The sequence below is a fragment of the Capsella rubella genome, unplaced genomic scaffold (genome assembly GCF_000375325.1).
Source record: "Capsella rubella cultivar Monte Gargano unplaced genomic scaffold, Caprub1_0 scaffold_2, whole genome shotgun sequence".
Classification (NCBI taxonomy): Eukaryota; Viridiplantae; Streptophyta; class Magnoliopsida; order Brassicales; family Brassicaceae; genus Capsella; species Capsella rubella.
Window position 1 is genome coordinate 10,978,377 of NW_006238922.1, and position 18,831 is coordinate 10,997,207.

Here is an 18,831-nt window from a genome sequence, read left to right on the forward strand (position 1 = left end):
ATCGCGCAAAGTGTTACCAGTGATTGCAGGCTTCAATCTTATGTGGCTAGGGGCCATCCTTCTTGGTTGCGAGGTTTATTTGCCGAGGAAATGGTTTCTTCCTCTGTTTGAATTTTAGTTTTTATCTAACTATGCTCTTTGTTTGGAGCTGCATTTTTTGGATACCTCTCTCGTTGTGTTGAGATGGTTAGTTAGTAGTTGCAGGTTTTTTGGTTTAGGCTCAGCACTTGTTTTGTGGTGTCTAACTTTCTGGGTTGTAATCGTTGGTTTAATTCCATCAATATAATACCAGTCGACAAAAAAAAAAGAATCAAATCAGTGTGTTGAAAGAAAAAAGATTGTAAATTCAATTAACGAACTTTACCATGGCAAAATTTAGAATTCTAAATTCTTACAAACAACTGTAGTAGCATAAACAAAGTAAATTTGTTTTAGGCTAAAAGCTCTCTTGGATTTGGGGTAATAATATTAAAAGGTACGGCGGAGAGAGACGTCCCTTACGTCAAGAAAATATAATAAGAAAGAAAATGAAAATGCGTGGAAATTTTCCGGAAGAAAGAGTCTCTGTGGGGATGACGAAACTCATTCCCATGGCCATGGCTACAACCTCACCTTCTCTTTTTTCACCTTCACGCTGCTATAAAATCAGGTTATTTCCCTTTTACTCTCAGCACAAAGAGAATCAATCAAATGTCTGATACTGCAATTACGCTCCACAAGTTCGATGCTTTTCTGAGCTTTAGAGGAATCGACACTCGCCGCAACTTCATCAGTTTCCTCTACAAAGAACTGACTCGAAGGAACATCCGAACTTTCAAAGACGATAACGAGTTGGAGCGTGGCCGGAGGATTTCGCCTGAGCTCATACGCGCCATCGAGGAGTCCAAGTTCGCCGTCGTTGTGGTCTCTGAGAACTACGCTGCGTCTCCTTGGTGCCTCCAAGAGCTCGTGAAGATCATGGATTTCGAGAACAAGGGTTCCATCACTGTGATGCCCATCTTCTACGGCGTGGATCCGTGCCATGTGAGGAGGCAGATTGGACTAGTCGATGAACAGTTTAAGAAGCATGAGGCTAGAGAAGATCATGAGAAAGTGCTTTCATGGAGGCAAGCGTTGACCAATTTGGCGAGTATCTCCGGCGATTGTTCATGGAAATGGTAACAAATTCGTAACTTTATGATAAAAGGTCGAATTTTTATTGTTAGGTTTGACTGAATCGTCTCTTGATCTCGTTTAGGGAAGATGACTCGAAGATGGTCGATGCAATTGCTGACAAGATATCAAAAAAGTTGATGATTGATACAACAAGAAGCAATGGGAGTGACCTTGAGGGGATTGATGCACACATGAAAGCTCTTCACCGGCTATTGGATTTGAATTCTAAGAAAACTGTGAGAGTCATTGGGATTTGGGCAAGAGGAGGCAAAGGTAGATCAGCTCTTGCTAAATTCGTTTATCAGAACATCTGTCAACACTTTGAAAGCCATTGTTTCCTTGAAAGTGTGAAAAGGATTTCTCAGGATTGCCACATGTCCCAATGCCATGAAGAGTTTATATTACGGAATCAAGGAGAACGCTTGAGAAATTTAAGGCTCAAGAACCAAAAAGTTCTGCTTGTCGCTGACGATGTCAATAAGCTTGAACAGTTAGATGCTCTTGCAGAGGACTTCAACTGTTTTAGTCCGGGGAGTGTTGTTATCATCACTACACAAGACAGACAGGTGCTTATCTCTGCTGGAATAAAGCTTGTTTATGAAGTAGAGCTTTTGAGATTCCAGAAAGTCCGTGGGCTCATCAGACAATTAGCCTTCAAAGAAAGAAACATTTCTGCTGCGTTCGAGTTGGCTTTGTATAGGGCAAGTAATGTTGCAATGGAGTGGTTAGGTTGTCTACGTGGTAACTCTGGTTAGGGTATAGTGTTAGGATCAGATAATAAAGCAAGAGCCCTTTTTTATATACATTAAGTTAAGATTGACTAAACTTAGTATGATGTGATTGTGGCTTAGAAGTAGGAATGTTTTTGCTATTTTTGGAGTGGATTGCTGGTGTATTATAGAAGAATATTATTCTTTGATTGAATTAAATGGTAGACGAGTTCTTTTTCAAGTTTGCGTTTTGATGTTTCCACATGTCCAACAAATTGTAGTGGAGATCTAAATTCCTAACTTTAATTAGTTGATTTTGATTTTTTCCATGAAAAAAGATTAAAGTATAATACTTTAGAGTTGGAACCTAAAATGACTAACATGGGAAAACAGAGAAAGGGAAGCTTTTGAAGAGGGAGATCCTAAAAGCGTGAAAGCTCTGATCTTTTTTTTTCTCACAGTCACTTTGAGAATTTTGTGTCTGAGAAAGACAAAGAATGGGTACTTTTTGTCTCTTGTCTGGTTATCAGATTTATGTTTTTATCATTCCTGATAAATCCATGTGATTTGATATATAAATTTATGAGTCCCTTTTCTCTGCTTTCGTAAGAAGTTGTTATTGGTTTGAGAATTGAGAGAGTAATGCCTCTGCATGCGTACGCTAATACAAAGATCCAGTCATTTCTCTGGTTTCATTGCAAAATTGTTTGATTTGATTAATGATTAAATATCTCTGTTTGGAGACATTGATTGTTTATTAAGGGCTTTCGTGACGAGCTACACATTCCATATTAGATGCAGATAAGAGCGAGGTATGTGGTTCTGTACAGCTTATAGACGGAGATGGTACATACAATGTCTCTGGCATCGATCATTTCATTAAGGAGGTGAAACTTGGAGACTGTGGCCTCTCCTATGCTGTTGTCTCCATTATGGGTCCTCAAAGCAGCGGTATGCATTCTTTTAGAGAAGAGGGAATTTTGTAGTACTCAAGATTTTGTAATGCATTCTTTTGGGATTTGACAGGGAAGAGTACATTACTTAATCATTTGTTTGGAACAAACTTTTTGGAGATGGATGCATTCAAGGGAAGGTATGCTTTCATCTGATAGTGTTCGCTTTTGACTTCTGTGTAAAAGTTTGTCACATGAACTCGTTTAATAGGTCTCAGACCACAAAAGGTATCTGGCTTGCAAGATGTGCCGGTATAGAGCCTTGCACCCTAGTAATGGATTTGGAGGGCACCGATGGAAGAGAGCGAGGAGAGGTAATTTTTCTCATTGTTATGGTTTAGTGTCTGGCAGTGAATGGCTTTCTTGTACAATTTTTTTTGTATGATTGGTGTCCTCTTCTGGACAAGCAGGATGATACAGCATTCGAAAAACAGAGTGCTCTTTTCGCTCTTGCTATCTCCGATATTGTCTTAATCAACATGTAAGATTGTAATAGAAACATCAAAATATGCAGCTTTCGATTTTGTTGAAAGTGTTTCCTTACAATATCTCAATGCTTGTACTTTTAGGTGGTGTCATGATATTGGTCGTGAACAAGCTGCAAATAAACCTCTCTTGAAAACTGTCTTTCAGGTACTTTTTTATGATGTTCAGAAAGTTGAAAGCTTGTTCATATGTATCAAACAATATTTACTTACCCTCGGGTTGGGATGTTTGGGGTTGTGTTTGACAGGTTATGATGCGATTATTTAGTCCGCGTAAAACAACAATGCTCTTTGTAATACGAGATAAAACGCGGGTAGACTCTCTTCTCTTTTCTTTATCATCCTTCTTACATTGCAAATATGCACTGCTAACTAGTACATTGTTTTGTGATATGATTTTGGGTGCAGACGCCGTTAGAAAATTTAGAGCCTGTCTTAAGAGAAGATATTGAGAAAGTAAAAGAGAAGTGACTTTCCTCTAATTCCAAATTGACCTTCAAATAAAGGCAGATGATCACTGGTTGTTTGTTCTTCTTTGTGGCAGATATGGGATTCTGTTCCAAAGCCTGACGCACATAAGGACACTCCTCTAAGTGACTTCTTCAATGTATGTTATGCTACAGCTAGCCTTATAAGCAAGAATGGTTGCTAACTTTCATAAATGTCATGATCTATCTATCTTTGATGGCTAGGTTGAAGTTGTTGCTCTTTCCAGTTATGAGGAGAAGGAAGAACAGTTTAAAGAGCAGGTGTGTATGTGAGAGGCCAAGCTTATCACATATGGCTGAGACTTATGTTGTGTGTTTCAAACTGCATCTATCTGTAGGCATATTTAATATTTTCTTTGGAACTTAGATTGCTAGTTTGCGACAACGGTTCATGCATTCTATTGCACCGGGTGGTCTTGCTGGAGACCGAAGAGGAGTAATTCCAGCCTCAGGCTTTGCATTTAGTGCCGATCAAATCTGGAGAGTCATCAAAGAGAATAAGGATCTTGATCTTCCAGCCCACAAGGTAGCTGATAGTGCTAGCTTTAAATATCAGTTAAACTCCCTCTAACATCATCTGTTTGCAGGTCATGGTAGCTACTGTGCGGTGCGAAGAAATTGCAAATGAGAAGTTTGCGCATTTCATTTCAAACGACGTAATGTTTCAACAAATCTTAAGACTTTCATTCTTCATTATTTGAAATGTCAAATGTCTATGTTAGTCCCATAATCACTAACTAACCTTTTGACTTCATCTACAGGAGTGGCGCCAATTGGATGAGGAGGTGCAAGCTGGTCCAGTTTTGAATTTTGGAAAGAGGCTTACTACCATTCTCGGTTCTTGCTTATCAGAGTAAGCACATTGATTTAATCAAGCTACACACACACTGTGGTTGAATTCAATATAAATGTCAAGATTAATATTCCATATACTGTTGTTTCTTAAATGTTCCTTGTGGGTTTGATCTTCACAGTCCTCTATTTTATTAGATATGACGGGGAGGCTACATTCTTCGATGAAGGTGTTAGATCTTCGAAGAGACATCAGCTTGAAGAAAAGCTTCTCCAAGTAATAAATACAATCTAAGATCTCCTGAGCATGTTGTTAAAGCTATATGCATCATGTCAATTAAGATAAATGCATGCTGATAGAATTTAACTTGTTTCCATCAGTGGAGATCGATTATCTGCTTTCCTCACTTTTTATATCACCTTACAGCTAGTGAATCCAGCATTTCAAGATGTTTTGGGACATATAAGATGGGGAATGCTTGAAAAGTTTAAAGCTTCTTTTGATAAGGCTTTAGGCATTGGTGAAGGGTTTTCTTCAGCTTCCCAAGATTGGTTTAAGGCTTGCATGTCCCAATTCGATGAAGAGTGTGCAGGTGCCATCATTGAACAAGCCAATTGGGACACATCGAAAGTGCGGGACAAGCTAGTCCGTGACATCGAAGCTCACATTTCCTCCGTGCGAACTTCCAAGTTATCTGAACTTACCAGTCTATATGAGGTAGCAGAAAGAATAAAGAAAGCTTGGGAAATTGAGCTTTGTTATTGATTTAGCCTCTAATTTGCAGTCAAAAGTTCATGAAGCATTATCAGAACCGGTTGAAGCTCTGTTGGAAGGAGCCAACAATGAGACATGGACAGCAGTAAAGAAGCTTTATCAGCGTGAAACTGAATCCGCAGTTTCTGGACTCAGTAGTGCATTAGCAGGTTTTGACATGGAAGATGAAACGAGAGATATAATGGTGACGAGCCTTCAAGATTATTCAAAAGGTGTCATTGAATCTAAGGCAAAAGAAGAAGCTGGAAGGGTTTTGATGCGTATGAAGGAAAGGTATAGCAAGCGTCCTTTATGTGCTCAGTGATCTTTCAAAACCAGTTTCAAACAACTACTTAGTTTGGAATTTTGTTTGTGTATTTTTTACAGGTTTGCTACAATCTTCAGCCACGATTCTGATTCAATGCCACGTGTTTGGACTGGAAATGAGGATCTTCGAGCCATTACTAAATCAGCTCGATCTGCTGTATGATTTGTTATCCCCCTTTATATTTGGTTTTATAGGCTTTAAAAAAAGTGTAAAACACCTTTTTATGGTTTCTCGTTTTCAGTCCCTGAAGTTGCTCTCAGTAATGGCTGTAATTCGATTGGGGGATGAACCGGATAACGTCGCCAAGACCCTAACTGTTGCTCTGTTGGATTCAACAAATAATGACACTTCTAAAAAAAGCATCACAACATCTGATCCACTGGCTTCAAGCACTTGGGATGAGGTGTGTATAACTCTTCTTCGATGTATTTAAACTTCAACTGATTCTTGATCTTAACAGATATGATCACATTACTTTCATAGGTTCCATCTTCAAGAACTTTGATCACACCGGTGCAATGTAAATCTATATGGAGACAGTTCAAGACGGAAACAGAGTATACAGTGACTCAAGCCATATCTGCACAGGCATGATTACTTTACTCAATAATTTAGCTCTTTGCTCTACTTTATGAATACTTATATATAAAGTGTTTATACTAATTCAGGAGGCGAACAAGCGCGGAAATAACTGGCTACCTCCTCCATGGGCAATTCTTGCATTGATCGTCCTTGGTTTCAACGAATTCATGACTCTTTTAAGGTCCATCGAAGATATTATTTTATCGCTTCATATCCAATGATGATGATATGTAAAACATTGTGAATCATCTCTTTTCTCTTTTCTTTCTTGATGTAACAGAAACCCTCTCTACCTTGGTGTCATCTTTGTCGCTTTCCTTCTGGCAAAAGCATTGTGGACGCAATTGGATATCCCTGGCGAATTCCGCAATGGCGCAGTAAGTGTTTGCCAATCTTCTCACATCCCATCACATGCCAATCTAATACCATTAACGTAGTAGTAACTTTTCAAGAATCATGGACGTGAGAAAAAGTTCTAACATATAAGAATGCTTGGTTATAATACTTATGGTTTATTCAGCTCCCAGGGCTCATATCAATATCGGCAAAGTTTGTTCCCACGGTCATGAATCTTGTCAAGAACCTTGCCGCGCAAGGCGAAGCCCCTCCTGCTGGTAATCCAGAAAACCGTAGTTCTAGCAACAACACCTCTTCATCAGGAAATCCAACAGATCACAGAAGCTCTTCAAAAGAGGACTAAAGAGTGTTTTGAACTCTAATACTTGACATTGTTTTTCCTTATTCCCTTTATTCATGAGTCCAAAAACGCTGCGATGAGGGAGCTTTTGCTCTGTCTTAAGACTATTCTCTTTATACTCAAGTGACTTAAAAACTTAGAAAGCGTTGTAGCATGGCATTGATTTGAAATATTTTTCTCCTAACTAAAACCTAAACCAAAAAGCAAAAAGGTTGAAGAAATATAAATGATACGATGTACCTTCTACACACAATAACTCAATTCATGAAAGTGGACGCATGGGGTAAGATACCAATCCCATGAAAAGTGAGCAAAATATTAATATTTTACATTAACTGCTGAGTGGGTAAAGTTTAATAAACCATTTTCATATACATGTTCAGAAATCCAACTCATGGATTGGTGTGTGTATTTATTATCATCATTTCTAAACTTATCCAACCCCCAATAACTCTATCAATTATACACCTCAACTCACTAGAAAGATTTTTTTAAAAAAAAAACAAAGGATTTTTTACAATTTATTTTACTAAAACGTACTACTAACTTATTCTTTTTTTTTTTTTTGCTAATTAAGAATTTTGCATATTGTTATGAGATTAATTTTTCCCTCAGAAGAAGCATTCGTTGATTAACTCGACAACATGATTATGTTTAATTATGTGCCTTATTAACTATTTAGTTAGTTATGGCGGCTGATATGAAGTCAGGGAAAATCTCATGTGATCTTATATGACCAGACCATCGCGTACGTGATGAGACGCGACACTTTTTTCATTTAACCCCTAAACTTGAAACCCTGATGCTTTAGCATAAATTTGACAACTAACTCTCACTAATCCAATGTGCTTTGTTAAGTAACCGATATGATTCACATTCACTCATGGCTTAAGAAAATAAAGAATGGATGATATTGTTTTAGGTTTTAGGTTTTAGGTGAAGATCAATTAAATTAGTTTCCAAAGAAACACATGTCCCGTGAAGGTTTGGTTAGTAATAAGTTTTATGCATTAATCAAGCTGCTAATGTATAAACAAAATGACTTGCCAAAAACATGGCACTGTATATTGCAGTAGTTTATGATTTTGGTTAGGTGAAGAGGATTAATTGATACACTTTGAATCCATGAAGTCTTTGATCCAATGGCTACCATACTTCCTACTCTTCAACCGTTTTCATATCGCCATTAATGATACAGACAAGCTGTACAACTATCCTCTAATTTGTCTTCTTTTTATATATGATAATACTATACTGTATAATGTATACCATTTACAGCTGGTCCCAAATGTCAAAACATAATCGTGGGACAAAGATAAATTGTGATGGCAACCATTTTTATGTTTTTAAGCCTTGGTCTCTGATAAATACAAAAATGTATAGTTTGATAGTGATTCTTCTTCTTTGTGACAATATACATATCATTAAGTTCGTTTGCTATGCAACTAACCATTCTGTAACAGTAAGTCTAATAATAATTTTGTTAACAACAAGTGTAACATGAGAAAAGTTACTAGCTAGCTAGTCGTAGTAAAAATAATTTCATTAGGTAACTATTTTTATGAGTAAATGAGGGAACAATAAATTTGAGTAAGATGATCACAAGTCTTTTTCATTTACTATATTCGACAGAAATGGGACATTCAAAATTTAACGTTCTAGTGTAGTAGTAATGTAGACCACCACACCACCTTCTATTTATTAACTTGTATTTTTTTACTGTGTAATGTTTTACCGCATGCTTGTCTAACCAAAAAATTCGATGGTGTATAATAAAGTGAATCCGTAGAAATGGTTACGTACAATGTAACAATATATAGAGACACATGTGGGTGTAATTAATATAGTTTGCTCTGTTGGATCGTTAGTGTTATTTATAGGAGAAGGAAACACACAGAACAAGACCATTCATGAAAAGCCACATAAGAAGTTGATGCAGAAGCAATAATTATTATTTTTTAAAAAATAGCTTCTTCAGTTTTGGTTTCTGCAGTCTCCAATGGCTCTCAAGCTCTTTCTCTTTGCTCTCCTTCTCTGTCTCCCGACTTCTCTCTCCTCCACTGCTTCTAAAGGTCACCTCTCTCTTTCTCACTCATTCTTTTACTCCCTTTAACCACAATTCTCATTACATAGTTTTAACTTCTATCTTCTTCTTAGTGTTTGGTTTTGTAAGTAAACTCTGATTTCTTTCCTCTGTATCTCTCTTAGTCATTGATGGTTATGTGTAGTTGTAGAGTTCTGTTTTGCGAAACCAGCTTATATATGTTCGAACTTATTCATAGAGACATACATGTGTACATATTAAGCTTCTCGATACTAAAAAAAAACTCTGTTTTCTTGATGTTTCTTGATACATAACATCATGACCGAATCTGGAGTGATCAGGACAGTATCAGCACAGTCTTTTTTACGCGTAATGTTGTGTTTTTTTGGGGTTATGTTCTGTTTAACACATTTAATGGTGTAATTACTTCTACCAACTACTCATGATTATTTAAAACTGACACACAGAAGCAAAAAAAAAACAATTATTTTATTATGTAGGTAAAGAGAAGAAGTTGAAGTTTAATCCATACAGATACTCCTTCATCGAAAAAGCAAGCACATTCTCGTCATCTTCGTCATCTTCATTCTCATCCAACGGTCAAGATTCTTCCTACGACTACATAGTCATCGGCGGCGGAACCGCAGGCTGTCCTCTCGCCGCAACGCTGTCGCAGAATTTCAGCGTTCTTGTTTTGGAAAGAGGTGGCGTTCCGTTCACAAACGCGAACGTGTCTTTCCTTAGGAACTTCCACATCGGACTAGCTGACACGTCAGCTTCCTCAGCGTCACAGGCGTTTGTTTCCACGGACGGCGTTTTCAACGCTCGTGCTAGAGTTCTCGGCGGCGGTTCCTGTATTAACGCCGGTTTTTACTCTAGAGCCGATGATGCGTAAGTACAAATCATAAATATGTATAATAATTTTTTTTACAGTTTAATTAAAAAAATCATTATTGGTGGTGTGTACTCGATGCCTCGTGTCCTAAATCCTAATAGATACTATATGTCACATTTATGGAAACGCACCGATCAAGAATGTTGTGTTTTCTTAATAATAATACTGGGGACATGGACCTCGTCTTTTAATATTTTTCACTCATGTCAAACTACCATTATTTTTGTAACAAAAAAATAAAAAAAATAATTCAAGGCTTATTGTCACATCCAGGTTTGTGAAGCGATCAGGATGGGATCCAAAGCTGGTGAAGGAGTCGTATCCATGGGTGGAGAGAGTGATCGTTCATCAGCCCAAGTTAACGTTATGGCAGAAAGCTTTGAGAGACAGTCTTTTAGAGGTTGGAGTCAGACCTTTCAATGGCTTCACCTACGACCACGTTTCCGGAACCAAAGTAGGCGGCACAATCTTCGACAGATTTGGCCGGCGTCATACCTCGGCGGAGCTTCTTGCTTACGCTAACCCTCAGAAACTTAGAGTCTTGATATACGCCACCGTGCAAAAAATCGTCTTTGACACTTCAGGTACTGATTGTGCCTTTTTTCAAGTGTTCCAAGAAATTCTTGATTGAGGTTTTTAGAAGGTTGAAATAGTTTTTTTAACTTTGTTGTTTGGTTTTGGGTGCAGGAACAAGGCCTAGAGTAACAGGAGTGATATTCAAAGACGAGAAAGGTAACCAGCACCAGGCTCTGCTTTCGAATAGAAAGGGAAGTGAAGTGATCTTATCTAGTGGAGCCATGGGTTCACCACAGATGCTTATGTTAAGTGGGATTGGACCTAAGAAGGAGCTTCAGAGGCTGAAGATTCCTGTGGTTCTAGAGAACGAGCATGTAGGGAAAGGAATGGCTGATAATCCAATGAACACGATCTTGGTGCCTTCAAAGGCGCCTATAGAGCAGTCACTTATTCAGACTGTTGGAATCACAAAGATGGGTGTGTATGTTGAAGCTAGCACTGGCTTTGGGCAATCCCCTCAGAGTATTCATACTCACTATGGGATTATGTCCGACAAGGTAACATAAACTAAATGACTTTGTTCTTAGTGTCTTTGTAGGAGAATGTGGTTTGATGTAAGGTGACAATAATGATCCTTTGGTTTCCCCTGCAGAATGAATTGTTTTCTGCCACTCCTGCAAAGCAGAGAAGACCAGAAGCAGCGCAAGCTTTCATCAGAAGAAAGAAATACCAACTTCACGAAGCGTTCAATGGAAGTTTCATCTTAGAGAAACTAGCGTACCCACTCTCTAGAGGGCATTTGAGCTTGGTCAACACAAATGTAGATGACAACCCTTCAGTCACTTTCAATTACTTCAAACACCCGGCGGATCTCCAACGCTGTGTTGAAGCCATTCGTCTGGTTTCCAAAGTGGTGACGTCTAAGCGTTTCCTAAACTACACGCAATGCGAGAAGCAAGACGTACACAAGATGCTTAGCTTAAGCGTCAAGGCCAACATCAATCTAAGACCAAAGCAGCTGAACGATACAGAGTCGATGGCTCAGTTCTGCAAAGATACAGTCGTCACAATCTGGCACTACCATGGTGGATGCCTTGTGGGTAAAGTTGTGAGCCCTAACCGTAGAGTTCTTGGTGTGGACAGGCTCAGAGTTATTGATGGTTCGACGTTTCACGAGTCTCCTGGAACCAACCCTCAAGCCACGCTTATGATGATGGGAAGGTAAATCGAAATCAATACCAAACATAATGAATCAGACAGAGGTTTCTTTGAATTCAATATATTAAACAGAGAATTACCAATCTTTGCAGATACATGGGAGTCAAGATTCTCCGGAAGAGACTTGGTGACAAGGCTGGTGTTTAGTTTGCAGATTGAGCTTTTTACTGTAGACAATATTTGTAGCAGATATCTCTGTTGTGGAATTGTGTTGGAGAATGAATATCTCCACCTGTCTCTTCCTCTGGCTATTTTGTTATTGGATTCATTGAAGTATAGGGTAATATTGTCTAATGAACTGTGTGTAACCCTATTCGGGCAATCGGCTTTGTTGCTTGCGTGAAATGTTAATCATGATTTCTGTTTGAATGCTATCTTTCAATTCACTTGTCTTACCAAACTCGATTGTAACGTATCGGTGGCTAGAGAGAAGAGAACATTAATGCTTTGTTACCTTTTAAAATGTAAGATACAAGAAATATGATAAAATACCATGCTCTATAGCAAGGATGAGAAGAAAAAAGACGAAAACCTAAACCTGAACTAGGGTTTTTTTGGTGCTCAAACTTCATAGGAACACATGAACACATAAGAGTGTTCTAATTGGTAGACGGCGACATGAGTATCTGTCTCAAGAGATGTTTTTGTTCCTGATCAGAGATTCTTCTCTCCTCTTGTTGCATGTTCTGAAGATAATCATAACCGTCGACATTAATGCATTCGTCTCCTTGTTCTAATAGACCTCCGTAGGAATGGCATCCGAAGGGAAGATCTTGCCTTTGCCTTTGTTCCTGCTGAGCTAGAGAGCGAAACATAGCGATTTGCTGAAGAGTAAAGTTAAGCTCAGCTTGACAGCACTCGATCTTGCGCTTGAGATCACACACAATCCTGTAAACCCCTCCAACTGGATCTAGGGCACGAGCGTTAGCGTGGAAGATAAGGTTCTGCATAGCGATGTCTCGTTGAGATTCATCAACCTTCTTGATCATCTTGGTGATGTTGCTTACTCCAAATAGTTTATGAGAGTTTAGAAACTGTTTTGGACGATCTTGCGGGAAGTAAGGAGCAAGAACACAGTCCTTTGTACACTTTTTCCTTTGGTATTTGCAGGCAGCGCAGGCTGTGGAGCCACCGGAGAGGGAGCTTAAGGACATTATTGGGGTTTATGTTTTCGGATATATGGGAGTTAGGGTTTGCCAGAGGTTCCTGTTCCTTGATTTTCTCCTTAAGAGAAGGAGAAAGAGAGAGGATCGTGGAGAGAGTTGTGCCAAATTGTGGATTGAGAAGTTTTCGGGGATTATGGTTATGTGTTGAGAGAAATTTTGTTAGTTAAATAGAGTACTAACAATAGCCATTTTTCTGAATTTTCGAAAATTATATACGTATTTATTCAGATCTTATCTGTTAGGATTTATATTTTTTTATCAGATTTTGGTTGATTTTATAGTTTTTTTGTTGGATTTTCTGTTTGATCTAGAAAACCAAAGAGAGCTTATGTATTTACCAATTTTTTTGTTTTATTTTTGTTGATAACATAAAATATGTGTAGGTTTAATCATTTATTAATAACGTTTTAATTAGAAATTTATATTTCATTATTTTTTTAATTATTGTTCTGTGGATAAAATTGCTTAAACAACAGATGAAAGCAAATATTTGGATTAGACGTAGAAATATTTTATGCGACCATGAAATATTTTTAATCGGGTCTGTATTTTTAAATGCCTAATCTCGTCATGTTATATTATTTATACATATGACAAAATTATAACTCGTTTTAAAATTCTTTTATCACCTAACGAATGATTTGGAATAGTGGGGGCAATTGGTAACGACTTCACTACTTGTGAAGTTTGGTTGTATTGTATATATAACTTTTGAGGATAAGTAGTGACTATTTACAAGAGTCTGATTGCTTATTAAGGAAGTGGTAAATGGAATGAAGTTGAACTGAACGGCTATAGTTGATTGACTTTAGAATTATTTGAACCGCATGTGAAGTCTTGCTGATCCACTGCCTCCAGCAAAAGCTCGAGATGTGGAGATTCCAACTCGAAAATCACCTGCAAAAGATTCAAGAAATCTAAGTAATGGCTAGAACTGGAATGATGAGGATGGATAGTAGACTCTTTGTTTTCCAAACAAGAATATGGTTCCATTCATTTGTCCTAACTAATAAAACGTACAAATATCATGTTCTTGTTCACATACCAAAGTATTTTTACCAGGTTTAAGAAGCGGTGCAGGAACATAGAGGTTGCACTGCGGTCCAACAGACTGCAAAAGCAATCATGTGTAAGAGAAACTGTGCATTGGATGAGCCTTATAGAGGAGGTGCGGACAGAGCTTTACCGGCCAATATCTTCCGATGTTGAATTTATTCACAAAAGCAACTCCTTTACCCCAGCCATTGAATGATAGATATGTGTCTTTGATTTCTTCTGCACTGTTGATAGAGAACTCACCAGCAAACAGAGCTGGTTCCTTTTGACCGACATCTATAGTTGTGGGCATAAGAAGCAATTAGTTTCATTTATGTCCTTCATAATACAACGATACCAAACAAAGAAGAAAAGCATCTTTAGAAATTGTAGAAGACAGGAAATTCAATCACCAAGGGCATGCTGAAACAAAATTTAGAACACTGACCATTAGTAAGATTGGACTTCTCACTTCTCTTTCTGTTATGATGCATCTCGAAACTGAGATTTGGCCTTTGATTCAGGTTTTGAAATGGGATTGGTATCATCTTCCATCCATGGAGAATTTGACCATCTAGATATACCGAAGACAAAATACCCTGACAGTGATACAAAATAGACCTTTTGAATGAGCTCCGTGGCTAATGTAAAAAGGCTACCGTAGATTTTAAATTTTTGACACTGTGAAATCAGATCACGTTCACTTTGTGTATAAGAAGTGATCCAGAAAAAGTTTCTGTACAAGAAATTGTAAAATGAGACTTACCTTCTCATCAAAGATATATGACCCGTAATTTACACGACCCATGTTTTCAACCTATAAGAAACAAGAGCAATCTAGTGACCCAAATAACAATGTGTTAAATAAAAATTATAAAATTGATGATTCTACAACTCCTTATAGGGGTAATGAATCATGGATTCTCTTACCAGAATAAATAAGCTAGTGTTGGAGGTACACTCAATAGTTGGAAGAGATATAGGTTGGTTGTTCCATCTCTCAGTTGTACCAATGTATCTCAGTACTCCCTCATTAGCCTCTTGGGAAAGGCACGAAACAAACACTTGAGCTCTGTCATGAACCTGCAACTCATCATGTTAGACGATGACCCTTATGTTGCTCCTGGATTTATGTCTCCCGGATTCTATATTTACCATGATTGAAAAAATAATATACATTTACATATTTCCATTGGTTTCAGATGAAAAGGAAACGAATGTTTATACCTTGGGTATTCTTAGTATATTCCCACTCTTTTTTGTAATGTATGAAGATTCATATAAAAGAAATCCAAACATCTGGTAGCAAACAATAGAGAATCAGTTTATATAAAGGGCAATAATATGAGAACATTTCATGGTGAGTGGTGAAGTGCTTAGGCTGCAGAATCAGATATATGGAATAACGACAATTGATATTACATACCTGTCCAGAAGACTCCATTGAAATTGGGTTGGCTGAGGTGATCATATCTGCAGGATCTGTCATACTAACTAAATCAAATAGCGATGTTGTCATCTGCATCTTGATAGGACCATACGCTTTCAGTTGCTTGGAGGGGGTAATGGAGTGTGGTGCAGTATTGTACTTCTTAATCACTCTCTGAAGAGCTGCAAAGAGCATCAAAGTTTATTAAAAGAAACAAAGCAATACTCCCAAATCGCTAAAAGAAATCATAAGATCAAACCTTGGAATTTTGGATTATCTATGTCACCTGACTCCTTAATGGGAGCATCCTGAAATCACAAAAGCAAAACTATTACAACTTTGGAATATAGTTAAGGATTTGCAGTAGCAGGTGATGATGTGAAATTGCCCTACATAGTCATAGGATGTCAGATCAGGTTTATAGTCAAACTCTTCAGAGCCAGTATTTGCACCATTGTAGAAACCAAAGTTTGTTCCTCCATGCACCATCTGAACATCACATTACACAATCCTCACTATTATCGTTAATCCCTATGTGGTAAACACTGATACGCAAAAAAAATTAAGCACATACATAAAGCACAGCAGAACCATTTCGAGACAGTATTTTTTCAAGAGAAGCTGCTGTAAACTCAGCATCGGTTTTTGCAATCTTCTCACCCCAATGCGTGAGCCAACCAGTATAGAACTCCCTGTAACAAACAACCCAATGGATCTAATGAAAAAATTGATTTTAGAGTAGAAGGTTGAGAGTATAAGAGACTAACGAGGAAAGTGGAGGTGACCTTCCTGGAGCATTAAACTTTTTTTGCAATTCAAATATTGGCCAAGGATCATCACCGGTTGTGAAATCAACAGCTATCAGAGAAAGAAGTTGCTCGGCATTGTATACATCAAAGTCAGAAACAGATCATTATTTCAGTTTACTATGAATCATGGATCATGATTCAGAGGAAGCATATACTATACCTGAGTAGACATCATCTACAGGGACAGTTCCTTTCTCAAGTGTTTCTCTTGTCCCTCCATCGGTTGTGTACCTGAAAATCATTCATGAAGAGAAACAAGAAACATTCTTACTTAACCAAAGAACTGCTAGTTAGGTGATTCAACTTGACTCAAAACAATCTATTTTCACAGAACGATGGTTTTAAAGTTCAGAACAAAACACTAATAGACACTAAGAGATTTCAAGGACTTGAGCATATATAAAAAATTCACCTTAAGCAAGCCAAAACATATAGTAACAGGGAACATAGTTCACTGAATTATAGAAACCACAGAAATCAAGTCTTACACAATAACGTCATCCCCCAGGTGTTCCCTAGCCATACTAACTAAATTACGAAGATAGGCTTTGTCATGTCCATATGAACCATATTCGTTTTCAATCTGCAAAAAGTGGTCTACATTTAGTAAACAAGCTTACTAATATAAGAGATCTATGACAGGGATTTGGACTCTAACTTTCGTTGGTCAACCATAGTGTTCCAGGTCTAAGGAATCTATACACAAGACATCTTATTTCAAAGAATTCTTCCAAAGGATCAACTTAGTAAGGCTACTCAGTAATGAAACCGCCACATCTTACCAACTGCAATCATCCAGCAAACACTAGAATACCAGATCAGGATAAATTATATAGTGGAACGTCGCTTTTGATCATGTACCTGAACCATTATAACAGGACCCCCGTTGCTGTAAAGCAGAGGAAATACTTTCGGTAACAGAACATCCCACCATCTTTCAACCTGTGATATGTTTTGTCATGAATGAGCTTGAACATAATGCGTAACAACAGTCTTAAAAAAAATGGGCCTTTTTCTTGCTAGTTTGCATAAGAACAGCCTTTCTTTTCTATAAATTGTGCAAAAGTGATAATTATTTCCACTAATTTTCCAAAAATCACTAGATCATTTCTTGTTAGTTTCCGCAAAGATAATTGAGAACTCTAGCCTGCAGACCATGGGTGACTCCAGTTATCTACCACTTGATTCATTTAACTGATAACTTACCAACTTAAGATACGCAGGATCCGATGTCCTTAGTTGGAGACGTGGTTTCACAGCAAGTAACCAAGCAGGAAATCCCCCCAAATCCCATTCTGCAATGGAGATGAGAACATTCATCAGCATTAGTTTCTGTGTAAATTGGTAAAAGCATTAATATCAACTCAAAAAGCTACACAAGATTGAAAATAAAACAGACCTCCACAGATATAAGGTCCTGCACGCAACATAACTAGAAAATCTAGATTGTCACAGAGCTTGAGAAAGGACACAAGATCACCAATACCCTCAAAAACCATAATTCCGGGCTTTGGCTCATGGAGATTCCAAGGAACGTATACTTGAATAGTATTAAGGCCTAGAGCCTTGGCTCTTAGAAGACGATCTTCCCAGTACTGCATCAATCCATCCATCATATAAAAATAGTGATAATCAACAAGAGAAAAGATTGTGTAAAACTTGAAAACATGTTACGAAACAATCATATGGATCACTTATAAAGAAGGCATCTGTCACCTACGGAAAGGGAAAGTACCTCAGGAAGAACACGAAAGTAATGCAAATCACCACCAATGATCTGAAAAGGATTCTCATCTTTCCAGAAAACGTCAGCTTTAATATAAAACCTCCGAGATATCATCTGCAACTTTCAAAAGTGAGAGTTAACAACTTTTACATGAAATGAGAACCATATAAACATAAATTTCTTGGTATGCATCAGCAATGGAACAGAATCAAAACTCTTTCACCAGTCACCACTTCCAAAGTGAACCAAGCAGCAGCCTCATTAAGAATCAATTAGTATAAAATCCCTGATGCTTACCTTGTCACCCCGAAATAGAGACTGAGGAGAGGACAATGAAGGAAGAAGAGCAAAGACAGGAACGCAGATTCCGAGAGCTACAAGAACCAGGAGCAACACGAAAGCCAGTTGATGTCTTCTCGTTGATGGCCAGCTACGCCTGCTTGTCATCACCATCGTCCCTCTTCTGCAACAAATTTTCTGGTTTCGTTCGCCGTCTCTGTTGATATATAAAACCGGAAAAATCAAAGTGAAATCCTAAACCGGGATAAACCGGTTCCGGTGAAGTAGTGCCGGATTTGCATATCACAGATTCACAGCAACCAGGACTGTGATCTCAAACCAGTTACTTAATCTTAAGAACTGTCTCTGCTCTCAACACAACTCCGAGTTGAAATTGAAATATTACCCATCGACTTTGCTAACTTGAAAAGGACAAGACAACAAAGCTATCTCAACTTTGTACTCGTTCTCACGTGCACATCACGTGCCTACATAAGTAATGGACTCAGTCTACAAAATTTGTTAAAAGCATCAAGAGACTCAAAACCCAATTTGCGTCGTGTTTTGTTTTGTATGTTGGACATGGGCTCAACTCAACTCAAAAGTTATACTGATCATATTTGCATTTTTCTTTGTAATTTGATTTTGTTAAATTATGTAAGCAACTTGCATACAAACCCAACGCCCTTGCTGTTGCTTGCATAAGAGTTATTCCAACTTTGCATTGTGGTTTTCACATTCTTTAAGGTATTGATCTTTCTTCTACGTCT

General features: G+C 37.9%; 5 protein-coding genes across 10 annotated transcripts; 3 read left to right on the plus strand and 2 right to left on the minus strand.

The window, feature by feature from the left end:
* The first annotated feature begins 516 nt into the window (after nt 1-516).
* Nucleotides 517-2,750, plus strand: LOC111831868 (toll/interleukin-1 receptor-like protein). 3 transcript variants are annotated; one of them, XM_023787255.1, is made up of 3 exons: nt 517-1,157; nt 1,238-1,721; nt 2,667-2,750. In XM_023787255.1, the coding sequence occupies exons 1-3, from the start codon at nt 691-693 to the stop codon at nt 2,700-2,702; spliced, it is 987 nt and encodes a 328-aa protein (XP_023643023.1). In that variant the 5' UTR covers nt 517-690; the 3' UTR covers nt 2,703-2,750. The 3 variants fall into 3 exon arrangements, with proteins under 3 accessions (XP_023643023.1, XP_023643024.1, XP_023643022.1); XM_023787256.1 differs by lacking the exon at nt 2,667-2,750 and adding an exon at nt 2,259-2,320; XM_023787254.1 differs by lacking the exon at nt 2,667-2,750 and having other exon boundaries at nt 518-1,157; nt 1,238-2,110.
* LOC17896505 (protein ROOT HAIR DEFECTIVE 3 homolog 1) lies at nt 2,278-7,134 on the plus strand. 2 transcript variants are annotated; one of them, XM_023787252.1, is made up of 22 exons: nt 2,278-2,366; nt 2,661-2,816; nt 2,892-2,958; nt 3,030-3,132; nt 3,229-3,299; nt 3,388-3,451; nt 3,552-3,617; nt 3,712-3,759; nt 3,848-3,910; nt 3,996-4,052; nt 4,159-4,317; nt 4,379-4,447; nt 4,553-4,644; nt 4,782-4,860; nt 5,011-5,301; nt 5,369-5,631; nt 5,725-5,821; nt 5,907-6,068; nt 6,149-6,253; nt 6,334-6,428; nt 6,528-6,624; nt 6,768-7,134. In XM_023787252.1, the coding sequence occupies exons 1-22, from the start codon at nt 2,363-2,365 to the stop codon at nt 6,945-6,947; spliced, it is 2,388 nt and encodes a 795-aa protein (XP_023643020.1). In that variant the 5' UTR covers nt 2,278-2,362; the 3' UTR covers nt 6,948-7,134. The 2 variants fall into 2 exon arrangements, with proteins under 2 accessions (XP_023643020.1, XP_023643021.1); XM_023787253.1 differs by having other exon boundaries at nt 2,279-2,366; nt 2,667-2,816.
* Nucleotides 7,135-8,862: 1,728 nt separating this feature from the next.
* LOC17895960 (protein HOTHEAD) lies at nt 8,863-11,991 on the plus strand. The gene is made up of 6 exons (XM_006301979.2): nt 8,863-9,016; nt 9,489-9,879; nt 10,157-10,467; nt 10,571-10,956; nt 11,052-11,620; nt 11,710-11,991. Exons 1-6 carry the CDS (start codon nt 8,944-8,946, stop codon nt 11,762-11,764), a joined length of 1,785 nt encoding a protein of 594 aa, XP_006302041.1. The 5' UTR covers nt 8,863-8,943; the 3' UTR covers nt 11,765-11,991.
* A 225-nt stretch (nt 11,992-12,216) lies between these two features.
* LOC17895451 (LOB domain-containing protein 7) lies at nt 12,217-12,771 on the minus strand. The gene has a single exon (XM_006301272.1). The coding sequence runs from the start codon at nt 12,769-12,771 to the stop codon at nt 12,217-12,219; it is 555 nt and encodes a 184-aa protein (XP_006301334.1).
* A 666-nt stretch (nt 12,772-13,437) lies between these two features.
* LOC17894935 (beta-galactosidase 17) lies at nt 13,438-18,471 on the minus strand. Of its 3 annotated transcripts, none has more exons than XM_023787702.1 (19): nt 18,080-18,471; nt 17,792-17,896; nt 17,456-17,651; nt 17,263-17,351; nt 16,918-16,998; nt 16,545-16,639; nt 16,217-16,287; nt 16,033-16,105; nt 15,822-15,939; nt 15,641-15,736; nt 15,507-15,555; nt 15,245-15,429; nt 15,046-15,117; nt 14,749-14,901; nt 14,585-14,635; nt 14,267-14,417; nt 13,970-14,115; nt 13,829-13,894; nt 13,438-13,680 (listed from the first exon to the last, which is right to left on the minus strand). In XM_023787702.1, exons 1-19 carry the CDS (start codon nt 18,233-18,235, stop codon nt 13,576-13,578), a joined length of 2,058 nt encoding a protein of 685 aa, XP_023643470.1. In that variant the 5' UTR covers nt 18,236-18,471; the 3' UTR covers nt 13,438-13,575. The 3 variants fall into 3 exon arrangements, with proteins under 3 accessions (XP_023643470.1, XP_023643471.1, XP_006301850.1); XM_023787703.1 differs by having other exon boundaries at nt 13,843-13,894; nt 16,015-16,105; XM_006301788.2 differs by having other exon boundaries at nt 16,015-16,105.
* Between the last annotated feature and the right edge of the window lie 360 nt (nt 18,472-18,831).